This window comes from Hypanus sabinus, chromosome 12 (genome assembly GCF_030144855.1).
Source record: "Hypanus sabinus isolate sHypSab1 chromosome 12, sHypSab1.hap1, whole genome shotgun sequence".
In the NCBI taxonomy this organism is placed as follows: Eukaryota; Metazoa; Chordata; class Chondrichthyes; order Myliobatiformes; family Dasyatidae; genus Hypanus; species Hypanus sabinus.
This window is the reverse complement of record NC_082717.1, coordinates 15,677,644-15,697,202: the sequence shown is the minus strand read 5'-3', so window position 1 is coordinate 15,697,202 and position 19,559 is coordinate 15,677,644. Positions and strand designations below refer to the sequence as shown.

The 19,559-nt window shown below is 41.2% G+C and overlaps 1 protein-coding gene across 6 annotated transcripts in view; it reads left to right on the top strand.

Annotated features, from left to right (window-relative positions):
- zbtb18 (zinc finger and BTB domain containing 18) overlaps positions 1-16,389 on the top strand; it is a 65,699-nt gene extending 49,310 nt beyond the window's left edge. Inside the window, exons 1-4 of one of the 6 annotated variants that reach the window (XM_059985591.1) lie at positions 2,615-2,755; positions 4,410-6,158; positions 11,285-11,419; positions 11,996-16,389. In XM_059985591.1, coding sequence (XP_059841574.1) covers positions 4,424-6,001 — 1,578 coding nt within the window. In that variant the 5' untranslated portion in view covers positions 2,615-2,755; positions 4,410-4,423 and the 3' untranslated portion in view covers positions 6,002-6,158; positions 11,285-11,419; positions 11,996-16,389. The other 5 variants (XM_059985588.1, XM_059985589.1, XM_059985593.1 and 2 more) reach the window with 5 other exon arrangements.
- The last annotated feature ends 3,170 nt before the right edge of the window (positions 16,390-19,559 follow it).

The following is a 19,559-nucleotide window of genomic DNA, read 5'->3' as shown; positions in this document are numbered from 1 at the left end:
GCATTCCCCTGATTTTTCTTGCTGGAAAGTGAAAGGGCATAGTGTTGATTCTTGGCAACGTCAGCTGAGAAATGGCAGCCGGGCAGGTCAGAGTTTGGAACAGAAGCGCAGAACGTGGCCTGGTATACGCTAAGAAGAATGCAGAGATGGGAGAGGGGAGTGAGGTGGCAACTTTACTGTTGCTTATGGGTATGACAATGTAGTTTGCTTGGTGGAGGATGGCAGGGCAGAAATGCTGACGATCACTGATCTGTGTGATAGTCCTTTTTGAACTGTGACACTGCTCACAGTTTTACAGCCACCATTGCACTTTCAGTATTCCAATAAAAACAGATGGAAAGTTTGTTTTCATTTGGGCCACAGAAACTTCTTAGTGGTAAATAAAGGACAGTTAAAAGCATCGCTGTGTACTTATCTAGAAATATTGATTGCCACATGCCTGAATCTTTTGTTTGTGTTCAGAGGTCCGACAAATTGTACGTGCCCTTTAACGAACTGAAATTCCCCAGCAAAGTCTAGAATGAGTAACTCGTGAAAATACTGTATACTGCCTCGCAAAACAAACTTAGGCTTATGTAGTATCTATAGACTGCAGAAGCTAAGCAAATGTTGATCACTAAGACCAGGGATTTTGTGCACAGATAAGTTTGGCACAAATGGAAAGACAGCACAGTTGGCACAAATGGCACAGCTGGCATCAATGGCACTGATGCACAGCTAGTACCTTTGGCACAATTGACAGTGTCAGTGTAGTTGGCACAGCATGAACAGCTGGCACAGAAGTATTACAGCTGGCAATATTGGCATAGTATATCTTTCTCCCCCCATCAATTCTTATACAACTTTGGTAGGTTTGACTGCATATTGTTAGTATCTTGCATTAAATAAATGTCTATTTAGTTTACCAATTCTAGCCTTTCTAAAAATAAAGATTATTTATCTGGGATTTCAAAAGCAGCAGACAAAAATGCTGTGATTAAAAAGTTCTAAATTTCCTACGATGACAATGTGCCTCGAGATGGAATAGAATATTCAATGTGTTAACTATGCTGAATCAAAAACGTAGTCATTTTCAAAATGTATGCATATTCAAATTAAAATTATGGATGAATTGTTAATATAGCCAATCAGTTGTTCCACAAACACAAGATATTCTGCAGATGCTGGAAATCCAGAGTAACGCACACAAGATGTTGGAGAAATTCAGCAGGTCAGGCAGCATCTATGGAGGGGAATAAAGCGCCTAAGTTTTGGGCCAAGACCCTACGGCTGGACCTAATGCAAGGTCTCGGCCTGAAACATTGACTCTTTTCCCCTCTCCATAGACGCTGCCTCACCTGCTGAGTTCCTCCAGCATTTTGAGTGTTTCGCAAAAATCACCATTCACTTTTCCGCAAAAGCAATATTGCATGACATTTCTGTTAGCTGCCTGAAGAATGGAAATATTCAACTCATATCATCAAACTGAAAATAAAAGTGATTGCCGTATTCCAAGCTGCTATTGCAAAATCAAGTACCATTGGAATTATTCCTCATTATTAAAGCAAACAGCAAGTGCAGATCCTGAACACAAAGAGTTGACAATGAAATATTCGATCACAAGTTGAAAACCAACATCTGCCCGTCCTGAAGACTAAGCTGAATAAGTTTTGTTGCTTCTCAGTTGGACTCGTCCAACAGAATACTATTTTGAGAGAGGAACACAAAAGCTGGTCATTGGGCCCGCCTGTCAATCTTCAATGACATTGACAGCGGCTTCGGTGAAATCAGCAGCCCGGAATAACTACTTATTTCAACTTGATTGTCTTAATTTCGCTTTTATATCTCAATTACAGAAACGATGCACCATACAGTTTCTATATATATATATAGTTGTTATTTACATCAAGTCGGCTGATAGCATCCAGATTCCGCCGTGCTTCCTGTAGACCGCTAACACTACTAATCAGAACAGCATCGGCGGCAGTCACTGACACGTTCCCAGCCTGCCTGCAGCCTTAAGCAGCTTTGCAGCGCCCGTTGGAGGACCGCATGTAGGCGATTAACTGGAACAGACTGATAATGTGGGCAAAATCGTGCTCAACGTAAAACTGATTTTATTCGGCAAAGGGAACGCGGGCGTCAAGTTTGCAACAGCGGGATGACCGGCTTACAACATCAGCAAACGTGACTCTGCTTCGTCATGTCCTCCCGTTTCTATAGTGATTTTAATATTCTGCAGTATTATCAGATTTGTAGCCCTTAAGGTTCGGAGGCGGTTTGCACATAACTGCATTTAAACTTTTATATATATATATATACACACATATAGATGTAAAAGTTTTTGACCATTTTCTTAAAGTGGAAAGATAATTTTCGAATTCAGCTTCCGCTTCTGCACATCTCCAGACAACCTGCCTCTCGGCATTCGTCACCTCAGAGTTGTCTTCGGCAGGAGGCGGACTGTTGGTGTCGGTTCGGATCCGGCGGCGAGGATCCAAACTTGAGACTCTTGCCTGGGTGCGCGATGACTACAACTCCCGAGATGCCTCCCTCCCGCCCCGCCGGCGGCACGCAAATCCCCCCTTTTGCTGGCTCACGGTTACTCCGAGGCGACCTACCCTGAGAGCGGAAGCCCCGCCCAGCGCACCATCCGATTGGCCGGCGGCATCCCGGACTTTCTTTTTCGGAAGGTTGCCGGCCGATTCCCGGCGTCTTTTGTGGTCGGCCAAGACTTCAATGAAGATGTGATGTCACTCACACTTCCTCCGTCAAGGTAGGTGGAGAGCACGGAACAGCAACAGCTCTTCTCCAACATCTGGCCGCACTTATCTCCTGTGTGTGTCTAGCTCTCTCATGAAGTCCTGAAAGTCATTGGTTGTTCCTTCCTCCCCCACTCCCTCCCACCTACTTGCTCTCGCTGTTTTCTCGAGGCAGTAAAGTGCACCCCCCCCTCCTCCCCATCTCATTTTTTTTTTGCTTCCTGTGAGTATCTCAGAGAATCAAATCCTCATGGATTCCTCCTCAACTACTCCGTCTACCAAGGGGAGGAGGGCAGAAAGGGGGAGGGAGAAGCAGTGTTGCCAGGAGCGGCGCGGAGTTACACTGTTTCAAAATGTTACTCTTGCCCCTCTCAGTTGTTGCGACGCGTTGTTGCTGGTAACCGTTCAGGCGCTGGCGCTGGGTCGCCCCATCGGACCGGCGAGGCGGCGGCGGCGGCGGCGGCCGCAGTCTGTTGTGACTTTTCTCTCTGGGTGTCGTGGTTTCACTGCCGTCACCATGCATTGAGGATCGCTGCTACCGCTGCTGCGGCACATTTAACAGGTCGCCCTGTAGCGTTTTTTTTTCCACAGTGCTCTGCGGCCGCAGTTTATTTGTGTCATTTCAAGTGAAGTGGATATTTTTGGCAACAAAAGAAAATAAAAGGGGAAGGAGGGGTGTGAGGGGGAAGACACGGTGCTGTACTTTATTTGGTTTTATTTTATTGGCGGGAGGGGGCATTTCCCCCCTTTTGTAGCAGATAATGAATTCAAACGTGAGATTGGTGGCAGCAGTAGCAAACACGACACGAGTAACATATGGCATTAAAAAGCAGCACAGCTGGAGGTAGCTTTTCCATTTGAAGTGATGTCAGAGCAGCTGACAGTCTGGCATTGCTAGGTTTTTTTGTGTGATCTTGCTCCGTGTGCCGGTATCATTCCTCTTCAGTCTGCTTTTTTAAACTTGACAGACCAGAGTCACAAAGATTTAGCGCACCATTGAAGGTGTTCTTTTGGGGACTGATCAAGAGAAGTTGATCTGTTTATATTCCTTTTGCAGGTAGGGGGGATTTTTTGGGGGGGTTTTGCAAATACTGCTAGAGGTTTAGTACGATAGTATTTGTGTTTATATTATTTTGACTTGACAGATTATTGCTGTTAGTATAGGCGATTTCCCCCCCTTTAGAGTTTGCGGTAATAGTGACTAATTTGGGATTCGCAGATTGCGACGTGTGGAATTGCCCAGACAGCTGTAATCGCACTCCATTCTTTAATCTCTTTATCTGGGCAGCAGCTGCCATATGGCCATAGTCATCTGTATCAGATGTTTATAAGCTTCGTTTTCGTCCTGTCTCTGTCCTTTTAGGCATCTAATTTGATCAACAGTACCTTACTGACTATCATGTAATCTTTATTTTTAGCCATTTTAAGGATTAGAGATTCGGACATAGTACAGTTAATGTGATTGAGTCTTGTGGCAGTTTACGTGCTTTTCCCTCTCCCATGCACTGCCAAGGGTAGCAACAAAATAATTCGCTCTGACCAAAGTTTATTTTTCTTTTTATTAATCTTTTAGTTGTAGATTTCAGGGGACTTGGAGAGGGTTGCATTTTGCATTAGTTGTGTGTTTCTTTTAAATGTTAACAAACTTTTCTTTTAAATCTGCTACAGGTTATGAAGGCAGTATGGAGTTTCCCGACCACAGCAGACATTTGCTCCAATGTCTGAGTGAGCAGAGGCATCAAGGTTTTCTTTGTGATTGCAACGTCTTGGTTGGGGATGCCCAGTTCCGCGCTCATCGCGCTGTGCTGGCTTCGTGCAGTATGTACTTCCATCTCTTTTACAAGGACCAGCTGGACAAAAGAGACATTGTTCATCTGAACAGCGACATTGTTACAGCCCCAGCCTTCGCCCTCCTCCTGGAATTCATGTATGAGGGGAAACTCCACTTCAAAGACCTGCCTATTGAGGACGTACTTGCAGCTGCGAGTTACCTTCACATGTACGACATAGTCAAAGTCTGCAAAAAGAAGCTGAAGGAAAAATCCACCGCAGAGGCGGACAGCACCAAGAAGGAAGAAGACGCCTCCAGCTGCTCGGACAAGGGAGAGATCTCCTCCGTGAGCAGTGCACATGCAGTGGGGGAGCTGGCCAGCGAGGAGGATGAAACGGAGGAGGAGAAGCTGAGCGCCGCAGTGTCGAGCAAAAGGGACTTGGTCATTGAATCTGGGAACATGTGGATGAGGTTACCCTCTGACTCAGCAGGCATCACTCAGCCTGGCGTGGAGGTTGAAGCACAGGCAATAACAGCTGGGAAAACAGTGTCCAGTCCCTGTAGCTCAACAGGGCCTTTGTCCCAGAGGTCTGTCAGCTCCATTAAGGATTCAGCAGATGTTGACTGTGTGCTGGATTTGTCTGTCAAGTCTGGGCTGCCAGCAGGAGAAAATGCCAGCCACCCTTATGTCTCACCGCATGAAGACGGCCCCAGAAACAACCTGATCCAGGTTAAAGTAGAGAAGGAAGTGTTTTCAGATGGTGAAGGCAGCAGCACGAATGACTTTGACATGGATCAAAGTGGCACGGTGAAGGACAGCGGAAACGCAATGAACAGGGTTCATTATGACTCACTCCATGTGTCTGCCAGAAGAGAAGCCTCCGTCTCGAGCGAGATGGACCGAGAGGATCGAGCCAGCGACGACGAGATGATAACCCCCGAGAACGACGGAGCCCAGATGGAAGGAAACATGGACAGCAGCTTGCTCCCTTACTGCTCCAACATACTTGGCTCCGCCGGCCAAATCTTCATGTGCCCCCTGTGCAACAAAGTCTTTCCCAGCCCGCACATCCTGCAGATCCACCTGAGCACGCACTTTCGAGAGCAGGACGGCCTCCGGAGCAAACCTACCACCGACGTCAACGTCCCCACCTGCTCGCTGTGCGGCAAGACTTTCTCGTGCATGTACACCTTGAAACGGCACGAGCGAACTCATTCAGGGGAAAAGCCGTACACCTGCAGTCAGTGTGGGAAGAGCTTCCAGTATTCGCATAATTTGAGCCGGCACGCAGTGGTTCACACCCGGGAGAAGCCACACGCGTGTAAGTGGTGTGAGCGCAGGTTCACGCAGTCGGGTGACCTGTATAGACACATCAGAAAATTTCACTGTGAGCTGATAAACACTCTCTCTGTTAAAACAGAGTCTCTTAACTTGCCTGCAATGCGAGACTGGACCATAGAAGACAGCTCGCAAGAACTCTGGAAATAAAACCTAGCTGTGGAACGTTCTAAAAATCAAGTTTCTGGTCATCTCTTCTGCAGCTTTTTAGGCACTGAGTTCTCTCAATAAAGTAATAACTATAAATACTGTTTATCACAACACAGTCTACAAAAGTGAGATTCTGTGATTCATAATGCAACATAAGGTAAATAATAATTAACTATTAAACTCGACACTTATTTAATAAATGTTCTTATTTTCTTTTTAAATGCACCCTGCAGTTGTGGAGTGCACAGCAAAGGATGCTGCTGTATAGCTCATGAGGTTTTGTTGTTGAAATTTTTAACAATGAACCACTAATTCTTTAAGGTCTTCATTGAAACTTGTTAATATTTTAATGTTGCACAATTTCTGGATATTTAAAACTTTTTTTTGTACAATGCTGTAAACAAAATAATGATGAAGTTCATTTCCGTATGCCTGGGAAGGTGAATTTGCAAAATGAATGGTTCTTTACCCTGTTAACCAGAAACTTGATGTAATTTAGATTCTAAATGTATGGGATTTTTCAGGCAGATTAAAAAATTATGTTTGAAAATGTGAATTATATTACTGTACGTCTTACTGCATTGAATGGATTTAACAAACCTGATGGATTGTTTTCACGCTCTTAGTCAGGTATTATGAAAGTAAATATTGAGGCTATAGAAAATGCATGAGTTTTATCAGATGTTTTGGGTTTTTTTTTGCAATTCTACAAACTTGGCAAAGTGAGTAACTTAAGTTTTTATTTAATTAGTGAGACTTTTTCTTTACCCGGGGTGCATTTTTGTCAAGTGCAGTGGCACCGTGAAAAAATGCCACTGGTGTTGCACAGCAATTTAATTTTTCTTTTGGAAAGAAGTGCACTGCTATGCAGTTTCAATGTGTGAAACATCTTTCCCAGTCGCCTGTGTTCTCAATATTAGATAGTGGTGCAGCACAAATTCCAGTGGAAGTTCCCTGCTTTCATGTGATCGGAATTGGTGGTTGATAGAAATCAATTGATTACATTGGCCATGAAGTTTGGGGGTGGGTGGGGTTGGGCAAGAAGGATCATGAACCCGGTTTTGAAGAAGGGGTTCGTTGTATAATGTGTAACCAAGCAGCTGAAGTGGCTGCTTGGTATGTGTGTGGTTTTAATGAACAACACATATGGCAAGTGTTTTGCACAGTGTTTGTTTTCCTGTCTTGCACTCGCAATAAGGTCTCTGGGAGTAGCACGGAAACGTGGCTGTTTTCCCCCTTTCTTTCCGTGGGTTTTATTTTTTTTACTTGATTGCCTTAACTACTGTAAACATAGCTTATTTTTGTGCACAAAGGCAATATGATTATTAATGGAAAAACTAGATTGTGTATTGCTGGATTTTTTTTTAAAAAGCGGGTCAAATGAGTTTTTTTTTCTTTTGGCTCTTGACATTGTTTAAAAAGCTGTGAAATGGCCTCTAAGATTCTGTAATTATGCTAGTTACTTGAAGAGTTTAAATGTCTGACAAAAGTATGTTGAACTGTAGATTTTAAAAAAATTGTTTAGGTAAGACAATCAGTGTCTTTAAAATGAAACAGCTTCCTTGGTTCCCACGTTAGTTTTCTTTGTGGTATTTGTGAGTATGACTCTCAGTTACTTTTTACCTTACAGGTGACCTTTTACTAGTTTTATTTTTGTTATTTCCCTTCCTCTTTTTTTTAACCTCCTCAACCACAATCCCCCCCAAGCCTGTGACATTCTACCTTTTTACCTGGATTTAGACTGACGTTAGCCTTGACAATCATAGTCTGTTTTTAATTTTCAGAACAAAGGGGGGGGGAGTAAATTATAATGCTGTTTAGTTTTGTACCTTGATGTGCCGTTGGTGGAATTTTTAAATTGTGTGCTAACTGCAATAAATTATGTAAATTGAAAAGGCTGCTTAGTTGTCTTTCTTTTGATGGAATTTTACTCATTTCCGATGTAACATAAAGTCAACTCCAGACTTTCGAGTACATGAGATTTTAAACTCCTGATGCACTTTTGAGGTTTCCTTCCTCTTTATTTCTGTAGGCACACATAAATTGAACAATCCTGAGATGCTAAATAACGCATCTTCCACAGAAATTTATCTTTATTTACAAACGTGTTTGTAGGTAAAGGAATAAATCTCAATTACCTTTTTTAGAACATTAATGGCCCTTTACAAAATAGCAATAACCTGTTTAAAAATTGCATCCTATATGAAAATACTTGTCATTAAATTGTATTTTTTCCTATACTAAAATTATGTGAATACGTTTATTTCTACAAGATGCTTTAGTTTAGTGAGGTTAAATTAAATACATTATATTTTGGCCTTTACGGGATGAAAGAGTTCCACTGAAAGCGCCAGGAATCCTGCAATACTCTACTTGGATGAAACCAAAATTTGCAGCGACAACTCACATTTGTAGAACATCTTTATGAAGTATTTCACAGCGCGTAAGATGAGCATTGTCAAGATCCTTCCCTAGTTCTTACAGATCTATGCAATGACAACAGAACTGAAATCAGTAAAAGATCAGGAGAATTGTGAGGAATAATTCGTAGATTACAACAAAACCTGTCTGTGAACAGGTCATTAAATACTTTAAGGATAACATTATCCGTGCACTGGAGAGAGATGAACCGCTGCCTCTATTTTGTAATTTTTGACGGATAGCATACAGGCTTTTATTTGTCCAGTGTTTGGTCATCTCAGATCAGCAAAAAATCTGACAGATGATAAATGAATTATCTTGATATTTTGGAAGTATCCACCTACTAGAATGTTAATGATTGTCCTGTTTGAGTGTTTTCTGGGTGGGCAAAATGATAAAGATATTATTAAATCACTTCCAACGTTGGACTGTTCAAAACAATCAAAATAGCTTGATATTTAAAGTAAAGCTGTTCAAACATCTGTTCTATTCATGTGTTATGCCCTGAAACCATGGTGCAGTTTTTTTCCCTCCCCTGTAAATTTGTAGGTCACTCATTTGTATCTGTCCTTTGTTGGAAGGGGGGGGGGGGGGAAACAGGCCAAAAGGGCAGCTGGTTAAACATTTGGCTGTGCCGAAGGGTACTGGGCACAACATGTTAGAGCTCTGCACTTGACCAGTTTGAATTTGTATCTGCAATTCCATGACAAACTTTCTCCCCCCTCCTTTTTCCTGTTTCTAAAAAAATATATAAGAGTTGAAATCATAATTTCTGCAGGCACCTCTCAACAGCAAATCTTCCCAACTAAAGGAAACAACAAAAGTCAAAGCAAGCTAGTGAAAATTATCATGAATATTCATTCTGCAAGCAGAATGAAGTCGTAATGTGTAATCCTGTTACACCACGGTATGGGAAAGAAACAGACATTTTATATTAAAGTGCCTAGATCTCAAAAATGACAGGAAAAAAAAACAGTTGTTATAATAGAACAATGCTACATACATTCAGTGCTTCAAGTACTAGGAATTTTAGTTTTTAAATTATGAAAGTTTTATTTTTCTACCAGTTGCCAGATTTCATTCATTTTTGCACAATTCAGATGCACGGCCGATTTAAAGTGGTTGATGAATAGCATTCAGTTTTAATACGAATACATTAGCATTTGAAGTTTTGAAATCTGATGAGTTGTTTGTAGATGTTAACAGGAATGTTGAAGAAATTAATGTTACTTTTTTATATTTTCCTTTCAATTTTCCTACTGAATATTTGCAATTTATTGTAATTAAAACACTGTAGAACATTATGTAAATACCGACTGTCACTTCTGGATTGCAGTTTGCAACAAAAATGCAAATGGAAGCTCTTAAACATTGTGGGTGGTATATGATTATGCAAAGGGCTTTTGTATTTTCTTAATAAACAAAAAAAGAAAATGAATTGTACATAAAATAATTCGGGAAATGAAAGCAAGAGCATTAAGGTCAGTGCCTCCTTGAACTGCTGAGAATGTATTCCGGAGCTGGGTTAGTTCTGCTTTCTGGAAGTACAATCATTTTAAAATTGACCTCAAGTAATATTCTTTAGTAGGTCTGACTAAAACTGTGAACGAGCTGTACTATACTCTCAATTTGTGGGGATGTTGAAGCCGTCTTTATTTGGGTGCTTGAGATAGGAGGGAGAAATAAGCCTAGTTCCTATTATCAATCTGAGTGGGTGACATGATTCATACTCTGCACTGTATGCAAGATTCTGTGCTTCTTGAAAGGTGTATTTATAGTGACTCCCTATGCAGTAAATGTCAACAGTTTGGTACTTCATAGAAACCTCAATGGAGGTGCAAAAGTGTAAGGTGGAGAAAAAAAAACACTATTATAACAGGTAAATAGATGAAAGATTAATTCTCTAAGGATGGGATGAATTTGACGACAAGTCAAATATTTATCTTCTGGCATCTTGTTCTCTCAGTAACCTAGAATTGTTTTGGAAGTATTTTTGTATTTTGGAGTTTATTTTCCTGTCTTTTGTGGTGTTGGTGGAAAAGGGTTAGTGAGGTTAGTATAAAAGCAACATTAAACTTTCGTTATGACCATGTTATGCAAATAAGATAACTTAAATTTTATGTTGAAATTTTCACAATGAAGTACAGGCATAACATTTTCAAGGCTGCCTTACTAGCACACAGATACATTTTTTAAAAATCTTATTACACTCGGAAAATTCTATGTGATTTAATTGAAACATACTATTGCACAAGATCGCTTTTCATCAACTAACAGTTCAAGTTCAAATGGTCACCTACAAACAAAAATAGACTGGCATGGTAGTGTAGTGGTTAGCACGACGCTTTACAGTACCAGCGACCAGGGTTCAATTCCCGCCGCTGCCTGTAAGGAGTTTATGCGTGTTCCCCTGTGACTTCCAGGAGCTTCGGATTCATCCCATTGTCGATAAACCTACCAGTCGATAAGTGAATTGGTTATTGAAAATAGTCCCCTGATTAGGCTAGATTTAAATAGGTGTGATGCTGGGTGATGTGACTCAAAGTGCCTATTCCATGCAGTATTTTAATAAATTAAAAAATCTGAGTATTTTCAAATGTGTAGTATGATAACTTATCAAATGCACATTTACAACAGTGAGAATCAATGTAATATTTCTGTGATAGTACTACCTTTCTGTCAGTGAATATTTTCTATATTGTAAAAAAAGTGCCATGTGAATATCTTGGCAAACGTAAATAAAACAATTGAATTATTTATCCGTACTCCTTATTGAACGGTGATGATATGGTGCATAGTGGAACTGCCTTCTAAACATTTCCCAGTCATTGCAACTCACGTCTTTTAATCCCTTTGCTGCAGAAATCCAAGATTGGAACGCAGTTGAGTGCTGTGGATGCCCAGTTGTTCAAGGCTGAGATTGATAGCTCTTTGGACGCTGAATCGAGGTTTATGAAAATCCAGCAGGTTGAGGATTCGACGTGATTTTACTGAATGGTGGAGTACCATTAAGGGACGGTGTTTGAGTGCGATCTTATTTCCTGTTAAACATCTTGAATATTACACTCTTTTGCATTGAAATTAATATTGCATGTTTTAATCTCTAAATTTACTAGGAGCAACTAACACTTCCAAAATTCTATTTTCCGTAAATTTTCATTTCACAAAGTCCAAATAATAAATGAGGAGGAACGGCTGAGCTGAGCAAAGGGTTGGCGGTTACTCTAGTCACAGTTGGTAGTGAAGCAAAGCATTTATATAGCACCTTGGATAACTCCCAAAGCATTCTGAAGTATACTTAAGCTGATGAAGTAGGGATGAGATGTAATCTCTGCTGTAATGTGGGAAACACAATTCACTCACATGGGCCAGCATAATATGGCCAGGCTAAAACCAAAAGAGCGGTTTCTTTGTGGTGGAGTTGGATTAGTTGAGATTAACTTCTCCATAGGACTGGAAAACAATTGTCAGATTTAGTCAACTGTTAACTATAAACATTACAATTAAGCTGCCTGTCACTTAGTTTTGCTTAACGCAATCTTGTGAACTATGTTTTATTTTACATTCTCCCAGGCACGCTGCCAGATGGATCGCTGACATCATTTGGTTTGTTGTGCTTGACTTGCACCTTCTGCTGTCCATTCACAAGCTGGAAGTCCAAAGCCTAAAGCCTAGGCCATCTTGCACCTTCTGCTGTCCATTCACAAGCTGGAAGTCCAAAGCCTAAAGCCTAGGCCATCTTGCACCTTCTGCTGTCCATTCACAAGCTGGAAGTCCAAAGCCTAAAGCCTAGGCCATCTTGCTTTATCCTGCTGGAAGTGGAGGGGTGGGTAACAAAGTGTTTCATGCAGGAAGAAAAATAGGCTAAGTAAAGCACTAATCCAAAACTAAGTACCATAACTGTAATCATTCATTACAAATTGTGACTCTTTTGAAATATTTATGATGTGATGATCAACCTAGCAGTATTTTTAAAGGAGATTTTAATTTGTGCTAACCACTACACTACTGTGGGCCTGTAAGCAGTTTGTACGTTCTCCCTGTGACTGCGTGGGCTTCCTCCGGGTGCTCCGGTTTCCTCGAACAGTCCAAAAGACATATAGGTTAGTAGGTTAATTGGTCATGCAAACTGCCCCATAATTAGGCTAGGATTAAATTGGGGGATTGCTGAGAGGCATGGCTTGAAGGGCCAGAAGGACCTATTCTGCGCTGTAGCTCAATAAATAAATTACAAATTCTCCAACCAGGTGTTAACAAAAGAATCCTTTCAAATCAATACATATTAGAGAAGGAGTCTTAATAATTATCAAGGTACTGAACTGCTATACCAGGGGTTCCCAACCTGGGCTCCACGGACCTCTTGCTTAACGGTCCATGGCATAAAAACAGTCGGGGCCTCTGTGCTATACTGAAATAGCTAAGATTGGGACCTAAGTGCAAGAAAATCAGATTTAAATTGTGCGATACCTTCAAAGAAAGTACAAGAGGAAATATTTCTTCAATGTTAGCAGCACTGATGAGATCCATTTGTCAATTTAAGGTATCTATTTAACCATGCTCCAGTATGATACAACACTCCTAATAGTAAGTGCAAGCAACTGCCAAAAGGACTGTTTGTCTGATGAAGCAGTAATATCAGCGTATAATTATCTCTGGCCGATAATTTGAAAATTGTAACATATTGAACAATAAAAACTCAGTTAAAATTTGCCTTTGAAACATTACTTGAGGATCATTTGACTCTCTCCCATTTGGTGAAAACATTTAGTTTTAATGGGTCCCTTTCCAACTAGGTGGTCCATGGGCTTTGATTCAAGGTACAACAAGCTAGGAGTGCTACTAAATAACAACACCTACAGGTTTCGAAAGGAATTAAAATTAGTACAATTCATTTCAGCTCAATTCCCTTGCAGTCCTGGGAGCTTACTGGAAATTTTGTGCATGATCAATGACTGAAACCCTGCCTGTGGAATTCTCCTGAGTTGAGCGGCATATACCACTCACTCCAAGAGCAATGTTTGAGAAGACGGGTAAACTTACTGCAGGTATTTAACAGGTATTTTCAATGCAATTGTAGAATATGTTGTGGAAGGTAATGAAAATGGGAAAGGCATAACCTTTATGTCCATCATTGAAACATATGATTTCCCCAGGCCTATTCTTGTCAATGGCTGTTCTTTCAACTACAGGTTGCATCTGGTTGACAAACAAGGGAGTGACTGTATTACACAAAGGGTTAAAAGAGGAATTCCATTTTGCTTTGTTTACACTAATGAGGGTCAACCTTACAGAAGTGTTTATAATTATGAGAAATAAAGGTAAGTTGTATCACAGCAGCCTTTTCTTTAGCGTAGGGGAGTACAAAACTAGGGGGCATAGTTTTAGGCCTCCAAGAGCACCACAACCTTGTGGTAGGGTTTGGATGCTCGCGTCCTTCACTTACCCAGAGAGCTACGTCAGCTGGAGTTAGGGCCTTGAGCCTCGGCTTATGGTAGGATCACCCATGCTGAGCAGGTCAATGTGCAGAGACCAAACTAAGAATGGTCCACCATTCCTTCAGGTTCGAGGGTTCAGCTCAGGGCTAACAACCCCGACTGGTCAAAAAACAGTTGCTACAGAAGCAGCAATGAAGAATCGTTCTATACGGACTGAGATGGAGGACCATTATTGCTGACCTAAATGCCAAAGGCTTAACAGGCAGTAAGTAAACGGTAGTTTTAGGGTGAGAAGGGAAGGTGAAAGGGGGAAGATTTAAAAGGTGCAGACACTGGTGAGAATATGGAGTTGAAGTGTTGAGGCAGGTACAGTTATATCATTAAGAGGTACTTGGATAGGTAAATGGGGCTTAGAGGGATTATGGGGCAAACGCAGGAAATGGGAGCTAGCTGATGGACACTGTAGTCGGCATCGGCAAAGGGCTTGTATCTACGCTGTACTGCTCCATGGCTCTAATGGATCAACAATGAGATCCCAGGGGTGTGAAATTTAACGTTTCTTGCCATCTTATTCAACTGGTGCCAATTGGATGCAGCATAAAATAATTATATAAATAGGAAGAGAAAATATTTTGCCAAGTTTAGCTACAGGCACATGCAGATTTATTTCAAATGGAACATGCAGAAATATTTCATGTGGAAATCTGGAATTCAATTTTTCTTCCCCAAGAAACCCTTCCTAGCTGTGTTCCCACATTAGCTGTAATATTTAGCCAGCTGTGCAATGTTTGTATTGCCTGCTGCAGCAACTGTGATATTTTGTCATACCCAGATCAACTGCCTCATGAGAAAAATTAGCGCTACTGTTGAATCTGTTCTGCTGGAATTCCTTGAAGCCAGCATAAACAACAATTTGTATTTATATAGCGCCCTGAGCATAAAACATATCGAATCGTTTTACACTGAACCCAACAAGGAGATAGTCAAAGTCCCGTTGGGAGAGGTAGGTATGTGGGGGAGGTGGCAGAGCTAGAGATGAGAGGCAATCCAAGGAAAAACTTTCCAGAAATCCAGAGACAGACAGCAGAAGTACGACGATCGACGGACAGGTAGAATCGGAAGAGTTAAAAGCCGTGGAGGGTTGAAGGGCTGGATAAGATTTGGAAATGGAATATAGTTAATTCAAGGGAAAAGTTGTTTGTTGGCACAGACCTGGTACTAAATATGGGGCCTTCCAGTAGGAAATGACAGGAGCATATCCCATAAACAAAAGAAATTCTGTAGATGCTGGAAATCTAGAGTAACACATACAACTGCTGGAAGAACTCGACAGAATAGACAGTTTCTATGGGAAGGAACATTGAACCCATGAAGACTGCCTCACTACTTTCTTTTATTTATTTCTGTTTTTGCACTACCTATTTTAACTTAACTATATGTATATATATATTTACTGCGATTCTGTTTTTTTCCTTTAATTATCATATATTGCATTGTACTGCCGCTGCAAAGTTAACAAATTTCACAACATATTCCAGTGATATTAAACTTGATTCTGATTCTGAATAAAGAGTTGATGTTTTGGGCCATGCTAATGAAGGTCTCAGCTTTGAAATGATGACTCCTTTACTGATCTGCTGAGATCCTCCAGTATTTTACATTAAGAATGTCCCACCTGTTTTAACCAAGTGGAGAGACTCAAATGGTCCCCAAAAATTCTTCTTAAAGGCAAATTTTATCTGTATTAATATTTTTGTTGATGTATTGATTGAAGTATTTAATTTCCCTCAGAAAAGTGAAATTATACTTTTGTCCTAATGTCTCCATGTTGTCCAGTTAGGACATTTCCAAAGGTTAATTTAGCTCTTGACAAGTTCCTGTCCCCTCTCAAATACAGAACATAATATAAATGGTATTATAGATTAGCACAGAACTGGCCAACAGTGTTATTTCCAAAATGATTATTCTCTCTGGTGGTCCTGCTCTTTTAATTTTGAGTTGATCAATTGTCTGGTCACAGAGCGAAGTTTGTGGATGACAAGAAGTTATAGAATGTAGAATATAGAACATGAGCCCTTTGTCCCACGATGTGCTGACCTTTTAACCTTCTCTAAGATCGATCTCACACATCCCTCTCACATAACCCTCTATTTTTCTATGATCCATGTTCCAAGTCGTGAACTATCATCCTTATGAATGTCTTTGCCTTCTGTGCTATGAGGTTAAGCAAGGGCTGACACCAAATACTTATGCAGAAAACCATGCAAAAAGAGGCTGGCACCTACTCAGAACTATCAGTTATTTGGATTTTGGTAGAACAAGCAAGGTAAAGTGAAAAAAAACATGGAGGTAGTCCTTCTAAGAAAGGCTCAATTGTAAGGCAAAGCCTTGAGGATGGTAACTTCTAGATTTCTGTATGAGGGATGGATCTGAAACTGAGCTAAAGAGATCAGGAAAGAGTGGGGGGGGAGAAGGGTTTCAAAGAGGTGTTAGAACCAGTTCCACAATATAGAGAGAGAACTGAAAAGTTAGGGAGGAACTACTGTCCAATTGGACTAGATCTTCCAGAGGGTCCTCCAGTGACTAATCTGGAAGATTATACCATGTGATGAATATTAAAGTTTCAAAGTTTTGAAGTAAATTTATTATCAGAGTAATTATTTATTACTACATACAACCTTGACATTCATTTTCTTGTGGGCATTCTCAATAAACCTATAGAATAATAACCATAACAGAATCATTGAAAGACCACCCAACTAGAGTGTTCGACTGTGCAGAAGACAACAAACTGTGCAAGTATAAAGAGAAGAAATAATAATAAAAAAAGTAAGCAATAAATATTGAGAGCATGAGATGAAGAGATGAAGAAAAATTAATTAATTTAAATGAGGAAGAATTTTCTGATATCATTTGTAAAGTGTACCATTTGATTGATTGAATTTTAAGTCTGCTTATTCTTTCTCCATGGTTTAACTTAAAGCAATCTGTAAGAGTAAATCTTACTCCTTAACAGTATTTATAAGGTCTTGTGGATGCTTCCTTTCCGCAACAAAAGATAGAATTTTCCATCAGTTTGGGTCATTGGGCCAACACTTATCCTTGAATTACAAGTTGTGCACCCAAGTCTCTCGAGGCCAATTATGATCTAAAATAAATAGAATGTGGATCAGATCAACACATGAGCAAGCTCTTCCACCCACCGTGCCCACCAATAATATTAACCTCAACTGCCAGCTTGTGGTCCATACCTCATTCTCCTCTGCCTGTCTGAAATTTAAAATATCATGCTGCTCATTCCAGGCACCTTCCAATCTCTGGGTAAAAATCCTGCTTTGCGTTTCTCCTTTAAACTTTCTCCCTCTCACTTTAAGGTCTTGGCCTCTAGTATTTGATATTTTCACCGGAGTTACCTGTTAGAAAGTGGATGATGCATTCAGAAGTAAATGGCAATGATTTCAATAGAACTGAAATGGTAAGGAATTTGAACTACTTCCACTCCAGCTGAAGCCATAACACAACACTTTGCTGTGCAGATTAAATATGACATTGACTGAGATGTTGTCATTTGGACGTGTTAAACTGTGATGGTCTAACTTGCTCAGGTGAAAGTAAAAGATTCTGGGGTAATATATGAAGAGAAGCAGGAGAAATGGCCAGACCAACATACATCACTCAATCTATGAGATGGAAAGATCACTTGGCTCCTGGTTTTGTTGCTTCCAGGTTGGTGAATCCAGGAACTATGCAGCTCTACCATGTGTCTGGCTTGAGTTAAGTGACACAACAACCCTCTGTCACTACCCTCTATTACACTCCACTCAATTATATTCCCCTTTATTACACTTCTCTCTATTACACTACTTTCTATTACACTCCCCTCTATTACACCTCACTCTATTACACTCCACTCTATTTCTGGAATCCTGCACAGGACTGGAATCCCCATTCAGTAGAAAGGTAATTCCTGAACTAGAGATTCAGAAGAAAAAGAAATGTTGTTACTTTGTGTTATTTACTTTAACATTTTAATCGTGTATTGTTTTAATGTACCATACTTAATGGTTCTTAAATGTTTTTGAGCATCTAAAATATTTAAAGAGACTCCCAGTTTTGACAGGAGACAAGTCTCTGCCCCAACCTTGTCTCAAGTTCAAGTTTAATTGTCACTCAACCATTCGTGAATACAGCCAAATGAAAGAGCGTTACTCCAGGGCCCAAGATGCAAAACACCGTACCAACAGTCACACCCAGCACAAGGCACGTGCTGTATGTGCCTGGAGTCTCCTGTCAGGGTGCTGCTGCCACCCGTACTTCCTTTGCGTTGCCATTCAAATCCAGGGAGTGGCAAGCCAGCGCAGCGCTCGGCATCCAGTGCAGGCAGTCAGGGTCTTTGGGCAATGGTCAGCGTTCGTGCTTGACATAAGAATATTGGAGTTTGAAATTTCCCCTACCTGTAGTTGTGTTCTACCCTTTTACAGTTTAGTCCGATATCCAGACAGTGTTATTAATAGACAGGTGGGAAGATTAAGATGAGATCAGTGTATATGTGTTCCTGTGGAACTGATGTACTGAGCAGCCCTAACCTGCACTGTGTGACTCCATGATGCTATGAGATTAGAATCATAGAGGCAGAGACCACTGCAGCCCAAGCAGGTCTCTTAGCCCATCCAGTCCATGCTAGCCTGGTTTTCTGTCTAATCCCATCTACCGGCAGCCAGAACATAGCCCTCTCTACCTCTCCAATCCATGTACCGATCTGAGCTCCTTTCGACTGTTACAACTGAAACAGCATCTACCTACCGCAACACGAGTGAATCTGCAGATGCTGGAAATAAATAAAAACACAAAATGCTGGCAGAATTCGGCAGGCCAGACAGCATCTATGGGAGGAGGTAGTGACGACGTTTCAGGCTGAAACCCTTCATCAGGAGTGGAGTACCATGGGATGGTCGAGGGGGGATAAGAAGTGGGGGGAGGGATGAAGTAGAGAGCTGGGAAGTGATAGGCTGGAGGGAAATGGGCTAGGGGGAAGGTGGAGAATTATGGAAAATAAAAGAGAAAAAGGTAGGGCTGTGGGGTAAGGGTGGGGGGGGGGCAGGGATATCAACAGAGGTCTGTGAGTTGGATGTTCATGCCGGCAGGTAGGAGGCCACCCAGGCAGGAGATAAGGTATTGCTCCATCAACCTGCGTGTGGCCTATCTTGACGATAGAGGAGGCCATGGACAGACATATCGGAATGGGAGTGGGCCTGCCGGCAAGAACATTCAACTCGCAGACCTCCATTGATACCCCTGCCCCTCTCCTTACCCCATCCCTATCTATAATTTGTGACCTACCGCATCTGCTGGCAGCTAATTCTACACTCGCACCTCCCCGAGGGAAAAAAAAGTTCCCCTTAAATATTTCACCTTTCACCCTAAACCTACATCCTCTAGTTGTAGTCTCACTCAACCTGAGGGGGAAAAGCCTGCTTGCATTCACCCTATCTATACCTCTAATGACTTGGTATAGTTCAGTAAAATCTCACCTCTTTCTCCCACAGTCCAGACAATAAAATACTAACCTACTCAGAATCGGAAATAGTTTATTACCAGAATGTGAAACGCACCAGAATCGATTGAGGTTCGGTGCCAAGCGTAAAACACAGGACAATACCATAACAGACAACACAATAGCAACCAACAATTTACAAGACAAC